General features: G+C 37.6%; 1 protein-coding gene across 4 annotated transcripts in view; it reads right to left on the bottom strand.

Annotated features, from left to right (window-relative positions):
• Positions 1-2,709: 2,709 nt before the first annotated feature.
• RAB2A (RAB2A, member RAS oncogene family) overlaps positions 2,710-22,952 on the bottom strand; it is a 142,273-nt gene continuing 122,030 nt past the window's right edge. For all 4 annotated transcript variants that reach the window (XM_081111501.1, XM_081111500.1, XM_081111499.1 and 1 more), the window contains 2 exons: positions 5,991-6,059; positions 2,710-4,017 (listed from right to left, as the gene is read on the bottom strand). In XM_081111501.1, the coding sequence (XP_080967627.1) occupies positions 3,922-4,017; positions 5,991-6,059 (165 nt within the window). In that variant the 3' untranslated portion in view covers positions 2,710-3,921. The remainder of the gene's footprint in view (positions 4,018-5,990; positions 6,060-22,952) is intronic.

The following is a 22,952-nucleotide window of genomic DNA, read 5'->3' as shown; positions in this document are numbered from 1 at the left end:
ACCCTCCTCTAGACCCACCCAGCATCCCACATTGCATTTAGTCGTCATGCCACCGTCTCCTCCCATGTGTTCCTCATTCATTTTAAATTTTTTTATTTATTGATTTTAGAGAGAGGGAGGTGGGAGAGACATCAGTTTGTTGTTCCACTTACTTATGCATTCATTGGTTGATTCTTGCATGTGCCCTGAAAGGGAATTGAACCTGCAACCATGGCGTATTGGGACAATGCTCTAATCAACTGAGCTACCCAGCCAGGGCAGTTCCCCATTCTTTATCTTTTATAGCCTTGATATTTTTGACGAGCACTGGACACTTACTTTGCAGGATGTTCAATTTGGGATTGTCTGAGGTTTCCTAATGATTAGTTGAGGCTATATATTTTGGCAAGAATCCCGCCAGGTGGCTCAGTTGCTTGGAGCACTGTCCTGTATATCAAGAGGTTGTAGGCTCGATTCTCAGTCAAGGGCACATACCTGAGTTGCAGGTTTGGTCTTCAGTCAGGGCAGCTATGGGGAGGCAACTGATTGATTTTTCTCTCTCCATTCCTCTCTAAAAATCAATAAAAACATGTCTCCCAGTGAAAATATATTTTGGTATTTGTTTTAATTTGCATTTCTCCAAATATGTTTTTTAAAATATATATTTTATAGCTTTTTTTTGTGAATCTACTGTCTTTTTCTGTTTTTTGTGTGTGTGTTTTTGTTTTTTTTTCTATCAGGTGTTCAGTCCTTTGCCTTTAAATTTTTGAGTTAGCCTCATGATTTTGTAAAGCTAATGAACACTGAATATATACACTGGCACTTTAAAGTTTCCCATCATGACTTCAACCAAGTAGGTACCATCGTGTGTGTGTATATATATATATATATATATATATATATGTATATATATATACACACACACACACACACACACACACACACACATATAATCTGGTATCTATCCCAATGCAATATGAGATGCTCTCCTATAAGTTAGGTCCTATTTTCATTTGAACCCCCAAGCACATGTAAACTCTAAGGAACACAAGTAGATATGTTGGTTTGTCTATTTGTATAGTCAATTATTATTATTATGAAACAGGGTTATCTTCTTTCATTATTAAGGTTTTCTTCTTATATTATTTTTTAGCTCATATAGTCAAACCCTATTCTGCCAACTTTATTACTTAGCTCAGATGGAGCTTCACTTATGAGAAAAATCAGTACTTAATGTTCCAAAGCCAGATATAAATTATTTTTTGAGTAATTAGACATATTTTGGTATCATTTACACTCCTACCCTATTGACTATTAGGAGATAAAGAGACAAGTTTCCAGTTAATAGGGTATATTAAAATTAAAACACACATACACACACACAAAAACTGTATGAAGATTCACTTTAGTTCCCATACACAAAGTGTGGCAAAAGTAGGTTTACAGTTGTATAGAAAATAACAATACAGGAATATCCTGTTTCCCATACTCACAACTGTAAACCTACACTTGCTCCACCTTGTATTGTTGAATCATATGCCTAATTTATGCTACTCTTCCAAAAAGTGCTCTCCATTCAGTTGTCTTAAATTCAAAAGAGAAATAGTAACACTACCTTTATGAAGATTGCAATTTTGGAATGTTACATGTTGAGACTTTAAAAGTTGTATTTATCTTTTTAGTGACTGGTTTTCTAGCTCTTAAAACAGGTCCATAGGATGCTATAAAAACTAATCAAAGATTAAAGACTCAATTACAGTATTAAAGATTCAATTACAGGTGCCACTATTACATTACCTATGATAGGGATGATAAAACGAGCAAAGAGTAGAAAGCAGACAGTAACGTTACTTTATCAATTGACTAAGTAGGTGAGATACAGAGAAAGTGGTAATGAACTAGAGAAGTCCACTCACTACTCACCTCTGCAGCCAGGCCTGAGGCAGGTTAAGGTTGCTGTGGCAGGAGCGGTATTTGAGGGCTGTATCTTTTCTTAGGGAATTAAAGTACATGTGCTGCTTTTATTTACTTAACCATTAGTTGCTCTCTTATACTTGATTTATAAAAGAATTAGTCTAGACAGCATGAAAAAGGAACACATTAAACTTCTGGAAAACCTCACAGCAATTTTAAAAATAACATCCAAAGAACGGTCCTCTCCTTGGCGTGGAGCGGGACAATTCCTGGTTGCCTGAACTTTTCCCTCATCGCTAGAGAGACTGAATGGTACAATCAATGATTCTGGGTATGACCACTTTTAGGGAAAAATAGTTTGCAATAAAAATACTCAAGAAACTCCATGTCCTCTCCCCTTAGCCCTGGCCTCCAGGAGCTGGTTAAAACAAAACTAAGATAGGTGACATCCCCCAAGAGTAATACTATAGTTTTAACAGGGCATTGCTGAACATTCAGGGAAGACCTAGAAAAAAAGGTGAAATCATGAGTGAACTGAAGGTTAAGTTTCATATTTAGAACTTGTTTATAAGTATTTCTTGTAGTTTAAATGTGCTTTTGTGCTGGTTGAGAAGAAAATATTGCTTACATCATCAATAACCAAAAGAATTTCAATATTGTGAAGAGTTTTTTTTTAACACTTTAGCACATTTTTTAAAAAGGGCATTAAACATTCTGACCCTTCAAAAAATATGCTTAGATACATGTAAAAGCTGTGGATGGACTAAAAAAAAAGATTTTTAAAAACTGATGTGGTCATAATAAAAAAAAGAACACTTTTATACATAGGATTTTATTTTGCACTGCTATAACAATTTCATTATAGACTAGGGAAGAAAAGAAAAAAAAAGGATAAAACCATCATACTGAGTAAGTTACTAAAGCTTTTCTACTTTTTAACAGGGATCTTCCATCTGGTAGATTTATTGTCATATCCCCTTCAAAACAGACAAGAATTACCATATTTAAAAGATTATAGGTTACCACTGAAAGAAAAATTTTACACAGTCACTGTACATCAAGGTTGAAAAACTATCCTGCATGGAAAATATACTTAGAAATCATGTGAATAAAAGAAAAGTTATTGTGTTTAAGGAAAAAATTGAAGTCCTCATAATGTGCCACCTAAATGTGGACATTCATTCTTCTTGGAGTCGCTTAGGTGTAGGAAGTTCTTGCTTCTGCCCATTTCACTCATTATACTGTGTTTTTACCCAACAGCATTCATTAAGGCAAACAAATCCTTTTCTGAGGAGGCCTTAAAGAAATTGTGGACAAACAGCAAACTTTTGGCATTAAAACAGGTTAACACATACATAGCCTTTATAATGTACATTAAGCATATTTTTCTTGGACTAGTGACAAGAGAAGATGAACATGCTTGCTAACAATGTCAAAAAGTTTAAAATTCAGTGTCCAAGCAATTCCTAACAATGCTTTAAGCTCTAAACAGTTTAGAATTTATGCAAATGCATTAATGAATTCAAGCTTGGCAAATTACACCCAAGCAGGTTATTAAACTATATATACAGAAAGTAACTGATAAATATAGAATTAAAAGAGTCCTTCTGTTTTTCCTTATAGCCTTGAAAATTGACAAACTTTTTGAGGACAGTTCTATTAATATTAAGCATTAGGTAACCACAGGTGTTGGGAAACCTAACTACACAAACTGATTTAAAATACTCAAGATGACTTTGTAGTGTTTAATACAATTCAGTTCGTAGGTAAGGGCACAAGACAACATTTAACAAAAATAATCACATCAATTGACCTAGAAATCAAATGCAAATAGATATGAATACAATCTCCAAAATCTGTCTTTTTAAGTGAACATTAACCATTTATTCAAAGTTATACAAGAATTTGAAAGAGTAAAGTCTTCTGTGACATAAAGCCATTTCAAATAGTTTCATGTCGCAGCTGAGTAGGAGAGGGTGAAAGAGCAGTGAGTAGCCCCATTTGGGCAGCGCGACGGTAAAAACAGACTCAACAGCAGCCTCCTCCGGCCTGCTGTCCTCCCTGATTGCCTGCAAGCGTGGCGTTGGTAGCAGCATGCTGAGGGCCAATTTTAATGCCATTTGCCTGAAATAAAAGACAAAGAATAATACATATAACTGGATCCAATAAAAATCCATTGCTTTCTTAATGATAGAATTTTACCAAACAACTCAGAAAAATATTAAGGAGATTTTTACAACAATTAAAACCATCTCTCTCAGGGGCTGTTTCTTCCTTTTAGGAACAATATTGTGGAAATATTTCTGAAAACAATTATTGCAAGTCATCTTTAAAAGATAAAACTATGTAAAGCCTATGCTGCTCTAATACAATGTCAAATCTCTCTAGACAGCATTTCTCTTCCATGTTGAATCAGCTGTACAGGCTAAGGGCATAAGAGTGTTCTGTGTCATCAATAATTTCTATGATCCCCAAAGACATGGCAGCTTGCCAAGAACCCACACACAGAGCAGTTCTTTCATTCATCAAACTCACACTTATGTCTTAACCCTCACTCCCTCAAGTGGATTTTACCTAAAAATACAACACTTTGAGAAAAGTAATACAGTAGCTTCAGAAATTAAGCTCTTAAGGAAACTTTACGTCACAGTAAATCTCAGATTTATAGTGCTTGGCAGTTGTTCTGCAACAGTAGTAGCCTTGGGGTTTCTGGCACTAGCTCAGTATTGACAGCAGCTGATGTGGTTTCTTTTCGCTCTTTTGACTCCTCTTTAATAAAAAGCATGCCCTATGGCTCATTGGTTTTGCCCCCTCTGGGCTGGTAGCAACTTCTTGAGGAATCAAGGAGTCAGATTTGGCATTTGGCCAAATAAATCGCATGGCCTGTTGGCTCCTGACAGCACATTACAATCAAAGCTGCACCAGGCACAGTGCAGCAGTCAGCTACTATATGAAACCAGACAGAAACAATGAACGTGTACTTTTACAGAGAGGCTCAATTACTGTTCAATTTATATGGCATTAGTCTCTGAATGGTGTTGCCTTTAAATTAACACAAGATCTATTGCCATATAAACCTAGAAGATAGGATTTAGGAACCATAATATTCCAAATTAAAACAAATGAGAAAATCAAGTACTTTTTAGAAAATTTAGGTAAACTGTGGTTTCGGCAAAGAATACTGAGGCAAATAATAAAGAGCCTCATTTATGTATAGGCCAAGAGACACATATGCAATGGCTTTCTAGTATAGCGCTTTCCTATCTGTACCTGGGTGAGGAATAAGAGTTTCTCGCTTGGAAACAAAAAGTCTTCATATAGAATGGCAAATATGTTTATGTAACAGTAAATAATTTGCTAGAGCCATAAAGTGGGGATTTAGGTCAAAATGAAGATCTTTGGTAAACACTCTGAATTATACGCTTCATAGCTTACATTTTATCCTAATCACGTTGAATAAAAAACAAACACAAAACCCCCAAGAAAAACAAACCAGTGCCAATGGCCAATTACATATATTAATTTAGTTTCCTGAAAATATGCTATGCTATACTAAAAATAATTTCCAAGTTAGGTATTTCCCACTTTCATATCAAACAACAGGGAGAGCATCATCTCGCATTAGTGACATAGTACATGCATTTACACAACTAGAAAATTATTCCCCAAAGCAGATGACACCATATGGACATGTGGATGAAAGTGGATTTTCTTCTCTTTGGAGGATTTATATTATTTTGCATTGCTTACAACAAATGGATAGGGTCACTGATTTTAATCCATTTCCGCATATAGTGATGCTCTACTAGAACACAAACATTTAACTATTTTACAATATCCAACAATTTTCAGTTATATGATTATAAACTACAGTATTAAATGGCACCACATATCCATTTTAGGAATTAAAAAATATAAAATCATAAATCCAAGTAGTAATTAAAATTCAGTTTTAAATTAATTTAAGTATATGATTATTTAACCACTATGCTGTACACCCGAAACTAATACAAACAGTAGATGTAAACTATACTTGAAAAAAAACACCACACATACAAATAAATTAATATTAACCAATAATTTTAATATGTATATACCTCATTATTAATGTCAAAGACTCCTTCTTGGATTTTTTCATAAATTTCTTTTGCTGTATTAATAAATGCCTGAAATATAAGGTATAAAAATTGGTTCAAATTATTTAAAACCACATAGAAAAAGGTTATTATATAAAAGCTATATAGAATATCATAAAGTTCAACATAAGAAAATCAACCAATTAGTCATACATTACAGCAATAGAATAAAGGACAAAAATCATATACTAATGTCAATAGATGCAGAAGAAGCATTTGACAAAATCCAACAATCTTTCATGGTAAAAACACTCAACGAAGTAGGACTAGGAGGAAAATTCCTTAACCTGATAAACAGCATCTAAGAAAAACCGATAACTAACACTGTATCCAGTGGAGAAGGCTGAAAGCTTTCTCCCTAAGATCAACAACAGATCAAGAGCCCAGTTAGTGTGGTTCAGTGGTTGAGTGTTGATCTATGAACCAGGTCACGGTTCAATTCCTGGTAAGGCACATGCCTGGGTTGTGGGCTCCATCCCCAATTAGGGGGCATTCAGGAGGCAGCCAATCAATGATTCTCTCATCACTGATGTTTCTATCTCTCTCTCCCTTCCTCTCCGAAATCAATAAAAAAATATTTTTAAAAAAGAACAGAGCAAAAAATGTATATGAACATTCATTAGTATTATTAGCAGCAATAGCCAAAAGGTGAAAACAACACAAATGTTCGGCTGACGAATGAAGCCCAAAATGTGGTATAGCCATATAATGGAATTGTATTCAGCCATAAAGAATGAAGTACTGCTTCATGCTAAATATGGATGAAACTTAAAAACATTATGCCAAGTAAAAGAAGCCAGACATAAAAGAACACATTTGATTCCATATATATGAAATGTTCGAGGTGGTCAATCTAGAGAGAGAGAAAGTGGATTATTGGTTGTTAGGGGTTAAGAGAAGGGGGAAATGGAGAACAACTGCTAATGAATATGGGGTTCAGGTTAGGGTGATGAAACTTCTGAAATTAGTGGTAATGGTTGCGCAACTTTGTGAATATGCTAAAACCCACTGAATTATACCCTTTAACAGCACACAGGAGAAAAACACGTCAACTATATAAACTACATTACGTCCATGTTGAAACTAGCTTACTTCTGGAGGTTACTGTTCCACACAACATCCTTTTGGCCAGGACAATGTATTACTTAATATTCAGTTAGAGACAGAAAAATCAAAGTATGCTTATCATACAGAGATGAAAAGGCAGCTCATGCCATGTTGAACCAAGTTTCACCCTTTTTTCATACAGCACACTACTAAATACCAACATTAATCCACATTCTATAGTTATGCAAAATATTGAAACATTGTATGCAAGCATTGCCAATGTTATGGAAGGTGTTTCTAAATTTTAAGATTTGAGAGATCACAAAAAACAGTATTAAGACGACAGGTCCTCTTTAGCATTCTATAGAAATTCATAAAGATATCTCTTCTTTACTACCACTGAGACAGACTTAATTCAAATTTTGAAAAGTAAACAGCGTTCATAGAGAGGAACAAATCACACCTTTCGTCTTTTCCACACTGGAAATATCTGACTGCTGAACTTGCCACCAGAGCTTTTGTTTCCTAATTAACAGGACTGATATGTTTTCACCTTTAAAGGCCTTACAGCTCCCCAGAGTAATCAATCTACTGCAGCTCAATTACTGCACCAAGAACACACCAGTCAGGGAAGGAGACATGAACGACTGCGGCAGGAACAGAGAGATATGAATATGCATAAACTCTAAGTGGCTGATCGAATCATCAGAGAGGGTCATGAGAATTTGCAGCAAAATAATGAGAAGAATTAATCACTGCAGATTCATAAGGCACTTGGGAAGTGAGTGCACCTTTCATGTGTGTGCTGGAGTTAAAGGGAAGGAGAAACGGGCTTTCAGCCAGCTATGAATTGATTTATATTCCTCAAAATTGAAGTTATCCTGATAAATCAGGAAAAATTTAACTTTATTCCCAATAACATGGCAATTATGGTGATGGCTTCAGAAACCAGTCTGACTAAATACTGAAGTCAACAGATTCATAAATTCACAGGGCTGGAATTCCTTACAGGGGCACCCATATGTGTACATTTCAGTAGAACGTTACACAGAGCTACAAGGTCCTATAAGTGAGTTATAACTTTATATAAACACTTACGTTATAAAAGTCAATATTAAATGTGCAATTTAACAAATTGACTTTTTGCTAAGGAGTTGATGAATCACTTCAAAAACTGCCTTAAGAAAAAAGTAAAACCTACCTTAAGAAAGCTACGCTACATAAAATTTCCTAATCACTAATTTTATTGCTAAATAGTACTTATTATAGAGCAGATACTAGATAAGTGGATTGTTTACCTATATCACAGTGAAAAATATAATATTATTAAGTGATTAATTACTGATCAATTTTAATGAGTCCTCAGAGTTTAAAACCCAATGTGACAAATGTAGACATTAGTGTACCTGCTTTAAAAATGTGTGGCTATAAATGGAAATTATCCAGTTTCTAAATACAATGAACATTAAGGCTTAGAGCTCAAATGAAACTTTTAAGGTAAGAGTCTTGGGTGTCACAGACAATATCTGTCCACTAAAGCTGCAAAGCATCTCAAGAACTTGGAAAGACAAGAGATACACAATTATCTTTAATTTCTCATTTCACTCTGGTCACTAAAAATCAAGCCCCATATATATTTTTCAAGGTAGAAATGTAACATTCTGAAATATCTTTAGGACACAGAAAAAAAAATGAGGAAATTAGCAACAAGTTAAATAGATAATACAAAGGCTTTACTTTAAAAGCTCATGCTTTAATAAGACAGCCTTAACTTAAAATTCCTTTCAATTTTAGAATTTTAACCAGTTTTACCTTTTCTATTTCCCAGGCTATAGAAGCAAATTCTGAGGCGGGGGAGAAGAAATAAAGAGAGCAGGCATGAGGGGTGTGTCTGTGCACCTGGTAAGTGGGGATGAGCATGTGTAGCATTAGGGGAAGGGGTACGGGGGGACTTGCACCACAGCAGCTGTGGCAGCAACAGACTTGTGCAGATAGCTCCTGACAGCAGAGTACAAGTGTTAATGACGATGGTCCAAGTCATCCAGGAGAGGGAGGCTCAGTATTTCCCGTTTAACATAAGAAATAGAAAATGTTTTTAAGAACTTTTATCATTATTCTCACAAGCTTGATATTTACAAGGGTAAGATTAAAAATCTATGTGGAACACTTATTTCCTTAATATCAGAAAAATGAGCAAGCTGATGGCATACCTACAGAAAAATTTTAACATTAGTTAACACAATACTTGTGAAACATGGCATCTTAAAGATCATTACAGGTTTTGTGACACATAAGTAAGAACATTATGTTCATATATACTTCACATTTCACATATAGTTAATCCAAATAGTAACAGGTTACGGAACAGGAAAAAGTATTTGCTGAGAAACTCGTGTCAAAGGATTGCATTATCAACCCTGTGAAACAAACATCATCTAGGCAGATCCATGATTATGAAGTATAAACAGATTTCCTTGCAGCCAACTTAATTTGGCGAGCCTCTTGCTCTCCCATGCAATGCTCCACTTCAGTATCAGGAGCCTGACTCTCTTCATTTTACCATTAGCTCTCCCCCTTTGCCCTACTTTGATTAACTGCCATGTTCAGTCCTTTACCTTCATTAGCCATTAATTGCCTTCCACCTCATACACTAATCTTTCAACCCTTGGCAGTATTATCTGAATGGTCCTGATAATATTTAAACTTAACACATCGCGGGCAGATCATGAGCATTCTCATGTTTTCATATTATACAGTGTTTTACATAAATGTTAAAGGCACGCCTTAAAACTGAATACCCATTGTATTTTGAAGTTACTATTACATGTTTTTACAAGCTAATCTCTTTTTAAAGTATGATACTTTGTAAAACACTTTTTGTGCTTGTTCAATAGAAACTTATCTGGCCACTGGGTAAAGCTAGCAATAAAACTACTGATGCTCAATGTGTTAATTAAATTTTCAGGGACTTTTATAGCACAAATCAAAGTAAATGTACGGCAAAACTATAAATGCATTATGATTCAAATACCTATTCGGCACACACACTAACAACCCTACCTTTAACATTTGTCATTTACCCAAGGGCATCTATTATATTGTTACCATAGGTCAACACTTCTCTAGGCACTATGGGAGATACAGGAAGAGGATGTAGTTCCTATGGTTGCTGAAATAAACAATTTAGTTGGGAGAATCTAAGCATAAGGCTTAAATCTGTTGAAGATGCGGGGAAAAAAACGTTCTGTGCTGAGTGGCATAGGGAGAACGTGTGCAGGGCAGGACTGAGGCAGGTTTGGCTGCAGGCCGTGCACAATGTGCTAAGAGGGCCTTCACAGCTGACGAGAGAGAATAAAGGCAAAACACTGAAAATAAATTCTCTACAACAGATTAACACTTAAACTATTTCCTTATGTAACATGCTGCCACCTGGTGGAAAGATAAAAATTACAGTGCCTGTTAGGTAAGAATTCAAAATAAATCAAAGTATCTGTTTTATTTAAACATCTTGAACAAATGCTAGAGACAAAGTACCCTGTAAAATAAGCGACTCTTTAGTTTTCTCCTAGAACAGTGGTTCTCAACCTTGGCTGCACATTAGAATCATCTGGGAATCTTTTTAAAATCCTGATTTCCGGGCCTCATCCTCCGGAAATTCTGTTTCTTTGTTATGGGGTGGAGCCACAACATTAGTAACAAAGAAAAAGAATTTCTGGAGGATGAGGCCCAGAAATCAGGATTTCAAAAAGATTCCCTGGTGATTCTAATGTATAGCCAAGGTTGAGAACCATGTCCTAGAAGAAAACACAAGATAACTAAACTGCTGTTTACTTTTCTTCTCAATTGCTCACAATGCTACAGATGTTACAGGTGTCCATTTGCTGAAGCTAATAACAACCAGTATTGACTAAGTGCTTACTATAGGCCAGTCACTATTCTAAATGATTTATATAGGTGTTTATTATTTCTGAAGAAAAAAAGTATGTATAAAAATAAGGAAATTAGTTTTCTTTCATTTGCTTTCAAGAAAATCTGGTTGTGCCCTAGCTGGTTTGGCTCAGTGGATAGAGCGTGGGCCTGTGGACTGATGGGTCCTGGGTTCAATTCCAGTCAAGGGCACATGCCCAAGTTGTGGGCTGGATCCTCAGTAGGGGGCGTGCAGGAGGCAGCCAATCAATGATTCTCTCTCATCATTGATGTTTCTGTCTTCCTCTCCCTTCCTTTCTGAAATCAATAAAAATATATTTTAAAAAAATAAAAGAAAATCTGTTTGTGGGAAGAAGGTATTTATACCTACTATAAGATTAGCAAAATGGTTAAGAGTGGGGCTCTAGAACCAGACTTTCTAGGTTCAAACCTCGTGTGTTGCTTTGGACTCACTGCTTAACCTCCTGTAAACAGGATAATAATGGAGCCTATTTCATATTAATTGTTGGGAGGATGAATGTAACACATTCATGAATATAACACAATGAAAACAGTGCTTGCCATGTAGCACTTGATGCACACTAGCTTTTCTCATCATGAATATTTGAGTGTGGTGACATGTGGGGAACGACAGAAGAGGGCACAGGTGCTAGATGTGAATGTTCCCTGAAACACTGTAGACTAAAGGAGAGAAACAGTGATCAACGCTCTTCAGTGAATTGAAAGTAGTTCTTGATTAAATAAAGCTAAACACTTAAGCCCTGGCCGGTTTGGCTCAGTGGATAGAGTGTTGGCCTGTGGACTGAAGGGTCCCGGGTTCGATTCCGGTCAAGGGCACATGCCCGGTTGTGGGCTTGATCCCCAGTAGGGGGTGTACAGGAGGCAGCCAATCAATGATTCTCTCTCATCATTGATGTTTCTATTTCTTTCACCTTCTCCCTTCCTCTCTGAAATCAATAAAAAAAAATATTTTTTTAAAAAGCTAAACACTTAAAAAGTAAATTAGCCTGTCTAGGGCGGGGGGATAAAATGGACACATATGTAATACTCTTTGTAATACTTTAAGCAATAATAAAATAAAAAAAGTACTTAAATAAAAACACATAGAAAAAGTAAAAAAAAAAATGTACTTAAATAAAAACACATAGAAAAAGTAAAAAATAAATAAATAAATAAATAAATTAGCAACACATAATGTGTTCCATGGGCCCTAAAGAATAAAATATATTGAGATCAGACTTAAAGATAGGAAAGTTTTGGGAAAAGGACATTAGATAGAATTTAAGATTGGGCAGTTTAAATACAAATTCTGCTACTTTAAAATGTTCTGACTTTATTTGGTTTAGCTGCAGTGGGAGAGGACTTATACATACATCATCCAATATAGTAGCTTTCAAATTGTATTTCATGGAAATCCTGCAAGGGCCACCCTTGGGGATGAGATAGTAAGTAGGCAGAGCCCAGTGAAGGGAGACCATTTTCTCATCTTCCCTGCTCATTTCCCACAGCATCCCATCTCCAATTCCAAAGCAAACACAGTCTACTTTTATTTCTTTCATACTGAGTTTCTTGTGTTCCATTAAAAGAGGACCACTGCTATATTTGATTTAAAAAACACACTTCTCACATCCTTTAAAAAGATTCTAGTTAAAAATTATTTTGGATTTCTAGGATTATTTTGAGAAGTACTTAATATTTGTGATTATTTTCATCCTTTGTATCTTTCCTTCCCTTTACAAAAATTAACAGCACCAGTAAATATTTATTAAGGATGACAGGAGGTGGCCTAAACAAATCTCGACCAGGAAAATAAAGGTGGGAAGGAACTGGAATATTTATGTTAGAAGGGTTTGGGAGATTATAGTATTTAAGAATTACCTATTCCTATTTTCTGTCAGAGACAACACACAGATATGTTTAACTCCTTAGTAATTTATTTCTTCCATTAAACAGGCATTTACTGAGTACTTGATTAGCACCAAGCACCGAGCATACTCAGGTAAATTATGAGTTTCTTTAACCTCAAGGGTATGGTACAGGATAGATGTAATTCAAAACTGAAACAGCGTGGAAACTTCCACAATAGGGAAAATGTGGCATGAACAGCTGATGGAAAACACTGTCAAGAGAAAAAGCCCTTTGCGATCAGACACGAAGAAGAAATAAAAGGCATCCAGATTGGAAAAGAAGAAGTAAAACTGTCCTTATTTGCAGATGACATGATACTGTACATACAGAACCCTAAAGACTCCATCAAAAAATTATTAGACTTAATAAATGAATTTGGCAATGTAGTAGGATACAAAATTAATGCTAAGAAATCCATGGCATTTCTTTACACCAATAGTGAACTTTCAGAAAGTGAAACTACAGAAGCAATCCCATTTACCATTGCACCAAAAAATTTAAAATACCTAGGAATAAACTTAACTAAGGAGGTAAAAGACTTATATGCTGAAAACTACAGGACACTGAAAAAAGAGATAGAGGAAGACATAAACAGATGGAAGACTATACCGTGTTCATGGATTGGTAGAATTAACATCATCAAAATGTCCATACTACCCAAAGCAATTTATAGATTCAATGCAATCCCCATTAAATTACCAACGGCATATTTCACAAATCTAGAACGAACGCTCCAAAAATTCATCTGGAATAAAAAAAGAACCCGAATAGCTGCAGCAATCCTGAGAAAGAACAAAGTAGGTGGGATCTCAATACCAGATATCAAACTGTATTACAAAGCCACTGTTCTTAAAACAGCTTGGTACTGGCACAAGAACAGACATATAGATCAATGGAATAGAATAGAGACCCCAGAAATCGACCCAAACCACTATGCCCAATTAATATTCGACAAAGGAGGCAAGAGCATACAATGGAGTCAAGACAGTCTTTTCAATAAATGGTGTTGGGAAAATTGGACAGATACATGCAAAAGGATGAAACTAGATCACCAACTCACACCATACACAAAAATAAACTCAAAATGGATAAAAGACTTAAACGTAAGACGGGAAACCATAAAAATACCAGAGGAATCCACAGGCAGCGAAATCGCAAACATATGCCGAAGAAATTTCTTCTCTGATAATGCTCCTAGGGCAATGGAAACTAAAGAGAAAATAAACAAATGGGACTACATCAAAATAAAAAGCTTTTGCACAGCAAAGGAAACCATCAACAAAACAACAAGAAGACCCACTACATGGGAGAACATATTTGCCAATGATACCACTGATAAGGGTTTAATTTCCAACATTTACAGGGATCTCATGAAACTTAACAAAAGGAAGATAAACAATCCAATCAAAAAATGGGCAACGGACCTAGATAGACACTTTTCGAAAGAGGACATACAGAAGGCTGAAAGACATATGAAAACCTGCTCAAAGTCACTAATTATACGAGAGATGCAAATCAAAACGACAATGCGTTATCATCTCACACCTGTCAGAATGGCTATCATCAACAAATCAACAAACGACAGGTGTTGGAGAGGGTGTGGAGAAAAAGGAACCCTTCTGCACTGCTGGTGGGAATGCAGACTGGTGCAGCCACTGTGGAGAACAGTATGGAGCTACCTCAGAAGACTAAAAATGAAACTCCCATTTGACCCAGTGATCCCACTACTAGGAATATATCCCAAGAAACCAGAAACGCCAATTAGAAAGGATATATGCACCCCTATGTTCATAGCAGCACAATTCACCATAGCTAAGATTTGGAAACAGCCTAAGTGCCCATCAGCAGATGAGTGGATTAGAAAACTGTGGTACATCTACACAATGGAATACTATGCTGCGGTAAAAAAAAAAAAGGAACTCTTGCCTTTTGCAACAGCATGGATGGAACTGGAGAGCATTATGCTAAGTGAAATAAGCCAGTCAGAGAAAGATAAATACCACATGATCTCACTCATTTGTGGATTATAGAGAACAACATAGACTGATGAAAAGGGACAGACCCAAAGACTGAGAAACAGCGATCAGGCTATCAACCCCCAGAAGGAAAGTAGGGGAGGGCGGGGGTAAAGGGAAGAGATCAACCGAAGGACTTGTATACATGTATATAAGCCAAACCAATGGACATGGACAACGGGGGGATGGGAGCATGAGTTTGTGCGTGGGGGGGAGGTTGGGGGTTAATGGGGGGGATGAGGACACATTTGTAATACCTTAACTAATAATAATAAAAAAAAGAGAGAGAAAAAAGAGAAAAAGCCCTGTGAGTGAAGGCCTGAGCAATAAGCAAGCTCCTATTCATTTATTAGGAAAACTGAGGGGAGGAAAGAGCATTCTGGACAGAGGGGCGGATTTTAAGCTCAGCTGGAAGCTGAGGTCAGACAGCCATGTCTAGAAGTGGCCCACTAGACATCAAGAAACCCTGAAAAGGTAGGAAACAGGTGGGAGACAGTATCAGAGGGTAGTTTAGCAGGGGTGGGGAACGTCCAACCCGTGGGCCGTATAAGGCTCATGAAAGCATTTTGTCTGGCCTGCCAAGGAATTAGGAGTTAATGAAATGTTTGAACAAATATAGCAAGCTAATTTTAAAAAAAAAAAGCATTTTTATTGATTTGAGAGAGAGCAAGGGAGAGGGAGAGAGAGACAGATACATCAATGATGAGAGAGAATCATCGATTGGCTGCCTCTCACACGCCCCTTACTGGGGATCAAGCCCCCAACATGGACATGTGCCCTTGACCAGAATTGAAACGGGGAACCTTTAGTCCACAGGCCAACGCTCTATCCACTGAGCCAAACTGGCTAGGGCCTAGCAGGCTAATTTTTAGGTTGATATTTTGTATGGCTCATGAACGATGTTATAAATATCCAAATGGCCCTTGACAGAATAAAGGTTCCCCCACCCCTAGTTAAAGGATGAGTTATAAGGAGGTAAAATTGGCAAGAGGGAGACCAGTAAGGAGTCACTTAGTATCTATTTTGGAGAAATTAGCAGGACTTCTTAAGTAGGGTAAGAATGGTAAGGTGTTTAAGGAGGACTCCACTTTTGGCTTAAGTGACTGAGATGGAAGGGTATGCCGTGAATAAAAAAGGAAGAAAATCAGATTTCAAGGATGGAATGAAGAGTTATTTTATACATGGAATTCTAATGCTTATGTCATATACAGGTGGGAAAATCTTGGTAGTTGGTGATCTATCTATAAACTGTGAGCCTATGAATATATACTACAGATCAATGTGCGTGTGTGTAAGTGTGTGATCTGCACACATCAGCATGATTTTCTTCAGTAAAGTTTAGCTATCTTGGTTTAAAAGTAGAGAAGATGAATGTAACTTTCTTAAGTTAGTGTGCTTTGGATCATCCTTAAAGTTCCCTAGGGAGATGGCTAAATAAGGATAGAGAAGCTGATGCTAGTTAGCAAAATCTTCCAATTTGTGCAAGAGAGTAATAAATATTTATTAAACTAAACTCTCCTCAAGCCTGATACAGAGTCAGGTCAGATTTCGAGTGGAAAGTCCTGACAACACAGCCCAAGGCAAGCAGGATGTGTCCTCAATCAAATTAAGTCTGTGGATTTTCAAGTACAGGAACAGGACACAAGTCTTAGCAAGGGACCTTGAAATTGGTCTTCTTAGTTACTGAAGTCTTATCAAGTCATGCGTTTTCCCCTGACATAGAAATCCACCTATCTGATGTCAGTTTAGATGGCAGGTTTCTGCAATCTGTCTCAGGGTCAGCTGGCTGGATTTTCATCTCAGCTCTATCTTTAGCACTTTAACAGCTAAGCCAAGAATGTCCAGTGCTGATTTTTCAATAGTTTTTAAGATATTTTTAATTACCAGACTTTTGCCTCAATTTTTCACAGACACACACCACACACATACATTGTCATAGAGTGCTAAAATAAATTCATGCTCAGGGATGATAAATGAATGGATGCAGAGAAAAAGAGCATATAAATCCTGACTCTGTGTGCTTGTGTGTGGTGGTGTAGGGGAAAAGGGAAGTGATGCTATGTATCATTCCCAGAGGAGGCATCAGACTTGACTCTATCTTTGAAGGATCAAGCAGGAAAGAAGGGCATTTCAAGTACAGAGAACACTTTCTGTGGAGGGTCAAGAGCACTACCCAGCTGCTGGCTCTTAGTTTAATGTGGAGAACTCATTGTGGGGAGTTGGCAGAAAAAGAGGCTTGTATTATAAGCAAAGGACGTTTGATTCTGAAGCTGTGGGGAACCACACATGATTTAATAAAATTGGGGTGTGACATTCAATTTTCATTTTTAGAAAGATCTCACAGGCAACAGTGGAGAGCAAGCATGTCAAACTCAAAGGCTAACAAAGGCCAAATAAATGAGGAATGCGGGACGCCTCATTTGAAGGAAGAGGACAATTTGGAGAGATATTTAACAGGTAGAAATAACAAGACACAAGTGGAAAATGATACATGGTGACTGAATAAATGACTAAAGCGGTTGGAGAAAGGGACTGCTCTAGGATACTGAAGATCTGCAGACCAGAGAAGGTTTATCAGTTCAGTGTGTGTGGAAGGTCCAAGAGCCACTCATGCAGAGATGTCCAGGTAGCAGTGATCAATGTTGAGCTAAACACACACCCTAAGAAGGGTATTTGAAATCATGGATCTAGGTGACATTTCAACATGAAAGAAAAGCTGGAAAAGGGTCTGGGAAGGCTAAAAGGCACAAAGAGGAGAAAACGGTACTGGAGCTAAGGAAAAAGTTTATAGAAGAGAAGTCAAAAAACCCCCAAGGGATTAAAGTAAGAACAGAAAAGCATTTGTTAGGTGAAGCAATTAGGAGTTCCAGTGTGACCTTGGCCATGCATGGCAGAGGAAGTCACTGAGATGTGAAGCAGAATGAGGAAATGGACATGGGTCTTACTACAAGCTAGAAGAGAACATATCCAGAACTGAAAATGACAGACTTGTAAGATAGCTAAAGGTGATTATGTAACTACACGCTGCGAGCCAAGAACCGGTAGAAAAAGAGAGGATGAAGATGATGAGACATTTTGAAGGAATGTCTCTGTGGAGATGGGAAACGACTCTGCCAGATTCCGCAGTTTCCATACCCCTCAGAGTGAATCCATGATCAGCAGCATCAACATCACTTGAGAACTGGATCCAAAAGCAGACTTTCAGGCCACATCCCAGACCTACTGAATCATAACCTGCATTGTAACAGGATTCCTAGGTGACTTGAATGCATATTAATGTTTGAGAAGGACTGCTCCAAATACAACTAACTTATTTGGGAAAATTTTTTTTTACAATATATTCTGAGCTTCAAAATAGTGTCCAAATCCTCCACTGCAATCTGTATGTTACCCTGAAGAGAATAAGCAAAATAAAAGAGACACTAATCCCTTATATGTTGTGTGTCCCCACCCCTAATTTCTTTATTTTTTTGGGGGGGGGGGCGGCAGGGAATGACTAAATCACACTTGGAAATCTCTGGGTTACATAAAAGTCAACAAGTTTCTCAACAATGGGTTCTCAAAAACTAATATACTGGGAGAAACCAAGATGGCGGCATAGGTTAACGCTGGAGATTGCTGCCTCGAACAACCAATTCAAGGGTACACCTAAAAGACGGAACAGACATCATCCAGAACCACAGGAAGGCTGGCTGAGTGGAAATTCTACAACTAGGAGGAAAGAGAATATCATACCCAGACTCAGAGGAGGCGCAGTGCTGAAGTGAAATACTCAGGTGCGGAGTGCGCGCAGAGCGGGCTGGCGGCGGAGGGCGCGGTTGTTGTTTTCAATCGGGAGGGAGTTTCAGACTCTGAGCTCCAGATCCGGGCGAGTCTCTAGGGACCCAGACTCAAACGGGAGAAGCGGGACTGTCTGGCTTCGGTCGGAACTCGAAGGCAGCTTTCTCTCCGAGGTTTGCAGCGGTTGCTGGGACTCTGTGAGGCAGAGCCCTAGGGACGGAACTGAGAGCAGCCATAACAGCTCACTCCGCCCGCCCTGTTTGATCCAGTGTGACCCGCCCCACCCAAGCCCTGCACAGAGCCATTTGCCAGATAGCCTCAGGCAAAGGCTAGATTAGCACCTCCCCAGAGGACAGAAGTTTTCCCATTGCAGACACAGCTGACTCTCACAGCCAGTTGGCCTGAAGGTCAAATCCCCCCAGTATTAACTACAACAATCAAGGCTTAACTACAACAAGACTGCACACAAAGACCACTAGGGGGTGCACCAAGAAAGCATAAAAAAAATGCGGAGACAAAGAAACAGGACACAATTGTCAAGGGAAGATATAGAGTTCAGAACCACACTTTTAAGGTCTCTCAAGAACTGTCTAGAAGCTGCCGATAAACTTAATGAGATCTACAAGAAATCTAATGAGACCCTCGATGTTATGATAAAGAACCAACTAGAAATTAAGCATACACTGACTGAGATAAAGAATACTATACAGATTCTCAACAGCAGACCAGAGGAGCGCAAGAATCAAGTCAAAGATTTGAAATGCGAAGAAGCAAAAACACCCAACTGGAAAAGCAAAGTGAAAAAAGAATCCGAAAATACGAAGACAGTGTAAGGAGCCTCTGGGACAGCTTCAAGCGTACCAACATCAGAATTATAGGGGTGCCAGAAGATGAGAGAGACCAAGATATTGAAAACCTATTTGAAGAAATAATGACAGAAAACTTCCCCCACCTGGTGAAAGAAATAGACTTACAAGTCCAGGAAGCGCAGAGAACCCCAAACAAAAGGAATCCAAAGAGGACCACACCAAGACACATCATAATTAAAATGCCAAGAGCAAAAGACAAAGAGAAAATCCTAAAAGCAGCAAGAGAAAGAAACTCAGTTACCTACAAGGGAATACCCATACGACTGTCAGCTGATTTCTCAACAGAAACTTTGCAGGCCAGAAGGGAATGGCAAGAAATATTCAAAGTGATGAATACCAAGAACCTACAACCAAGATTACTTTATCCAGCAAAGCTATCATTCAGAACTGAAGGTCAGATAAAGAGCTTCACAGATAAGGAAAAGCTAAAGGAGTTCATCACCACCAAACCAGTATTATATGAAATGCTGAAAGGTATCCTTTAAGAAGAGGAGGAAGAAGAAAAAGGTAAAGATACAAATTATGAACAACAAACATGCATCTATCAACAAGTGAATCTAAGAATCAAGTGAATAAATAATCTGGTGATCATAATAGAATCAGGGACATAGAAAGGGAATGGATTGACTATTCTTGGGGGGGAAAGGGGTGTGGGAGATGCGGGAAGAGACTGGACAAAAATTGTGCACCTATGGATGAGGACAGTGGGTGGGGAGTGAGGGCGGAGGGTGGGGCGGGAACTGGGAGGAGGGGAGTTATGGGGGGAAAAAAGAGGAACAAATGTAATAATCTGAACAATAAAGATTTAATTTAAAACAAACAAACAAACAAAAAACAAAACAAAAAAGAAATAAAAAATAATTAAAAAAAAACTAATATACTGTTGTAAATCCTGTTTTGTATTTTTTTAAAAAGGGGGAAGGTAGCCGAACCGGTTTGGCTCAGTGGATAGAGCGTCAGCCTGCGGACTCAAGGGTCCCAGGTTCGATTCCGGTCAAGGGCATGTACCTTGGTTGCGGGCACATCCCCAGTGGGGGGCGTGCAGGAGGCAGCTAATCGATGTTTCTCTCTCATCGATGTTTCTAACTCTCTATCCCTCTCCCTTCTTCTCTGTAAAAAAATCAATAAAATATATATATATATATATATATATATATATATATATATATAAAAAGCGGGGGGGGGGGGGGAGAGATATATCCAGCTCCTCCTAAACTGGTTTGACTATGTAGAAACGATCATTTTAATGAACACTCCTCAAAGGAGAGAATAACCTTCAGTCCTGCTACTCTCCACTGTGTAGCACAACATACAGGGGAATGGATGGGGAACTGAAACTCCTGGGGTTGAGTCCTCTAGAGAAAATGGAGATAACGTATGTAAAGAACTTTGACAATGTGCCGTACAAATATACAACAGCATTATTATTTCAGCTACTTGACATGTTTCAATCATTTGAAAACACTTCTGAAAGAAATGTTCCACTCTTGTAAATGCTGATAACAGCGTGTGCAATAGAGATCACTGGGTTCCAGGGACAGGAGAAGGGGCTCGTCATCTTCATACCACCTCCTCAGTCTGTCACAGGAGACACCACAGGGTCAGATCTCCCTGGAGCCCTACAGAGCAGGACACTAAACAAAGTTGTGGTTCTGGAATGAACTGCCAGCGAGTGAGGAGCTGTGAACCTGATGGGAAGCCAGGGCAGTTACCAGCAGACATGATATCTTGGTGTCCTCAATATCTCTGGCCACACAGTCGATTCTTATTTGCTAATCAGCAAAATCTTTAGTAAAATCAAGTTCAAAATAATTTTTTTCAACTAGAGGTAAAGAGCCTAAACCTCATTTTCCTAATATAAAAAGTGATGACAATATAAATGTTCTGCACATTGAGCATAAATATTAGTTGAGTAAGTGATAGGCAACTAAATAAAGGGTTTCCCCCCATATACTATGCACTCAAATGTGTACAGCATCCAAATATTATGTTTGAAAAGTCAGAATGGAAATTGAAAATGGAAAAAATCAGTTCTGATCTCCAATTACTATGGGAATACCATATAGGCAAGACTATTCGGTTAAAATTGGCTTTTTAATTTCATCAACATTTAGGAGATGAACTCTAGGGTGTACTTTATCACATTTATGAGCATACTTCCTCAGTGAGTTATAAAAAGGACAAATGATAATAAACAGCACATTTGGAGCCATCAAAGTTGTATAAAATTGATTAAAATCCACTTCATAAAAAGAATGATTTCCCTTGTTATAACTTGTAATTTGGAAATGATAACGTTATAGTGTGAAAACAAATACTTAAACATAACATTTATGTACCATATTACTTTGCTAAGGCAGAGGTTTTATATGAATAAAGAGTTGTGTTTGTATATGATGTTTTTATGTGCATATATGTGTGTGGGTGCTATTAATGTTACATAATTTTATAAACATAAAACTATCAATAGAACTTGTCTCAGAAACTCTTATCTCTGTAAGATCTAGTTTTAGCTATGTCACAGGCTAACTGCTTTTTGTTTATTCAAATCAACAAGCTTTCTACCTCTTCAATTGCCTGTGATCATTGTTTCTTTCACAGCCTTAGCAACATTAGCACTCTTGATGGCCTCTTTATGTTTTAAAATGGTGCTATATATATTTCTCAAGCAACAAAAGCATTCTCTCCTTTGTTTATTGCCTGAGAGATGTTTTTTGTCATGCTGAGATATCAGCATAAAAAGGTTTTCAGGTCGAAAACCTGAGACATTTTTTCTGTGAACAACTTGGTTGAGAACTGAACTGTTCAAGATGGGAGATGGTCGAGAAACAAGGTTTGACTGTATTTGTCTTGTAGTCTGTAACTTTGCTGAACCCACTTTTCAGAGTGTGAGTGTGTGTGTGTGTGTGTGTGTGTGTGTGTGTATTCCTTGGGATTTCCTATAGAGCCAATCGTATCATACACAGATACAGTTTTATCTCTTCCTTTCTGAGTTGTGTGCCTTTATTTACTTGCTTTATTGCACTGGCTAGGACTTCCACCAATATGTTAAATGAATGATGAGAGCAGACATTCTGGTCTTGTTCCTGATCTTAAGGCTAAAGCATTCAGCCTTTCACCATTAAATATAATGTCAGCTGTAGATTTCTTGTAGATGCTCTTTAGGAAGCTGAGCAAGTCCTTTTCATCGCCCCCCCTCCGCTTTTTTGAGAATTTTAAAACTATGTGAGTGTTTAATTTTGTCAAATGCTTTTTCAGCATTGACTGCTATAATGTGGTTTTCTTCTTACCCTGTTAAAATGGTGGGTATACGGCCTGGCTTTTGAATCTGAACGAGCCTTGCGTGTCTGACACAAATCTCATTCGGCCACGATGTA

The sequence above is a fragment of the Myotis nattereri genome, assembly GCF_964212035.1.
Source record: "Myotis nattereri genome assembly, chromosome: 17".
Lineage (NCBI taxonomy): Eukaryota > Metazoa > Chordata > Mammalia > Chiroptera > Vespertilionidae > Myotis > Myotis nattereri.
This window is presented reverse-complemented; position numbering and strand designations above follow the sequence as displayed.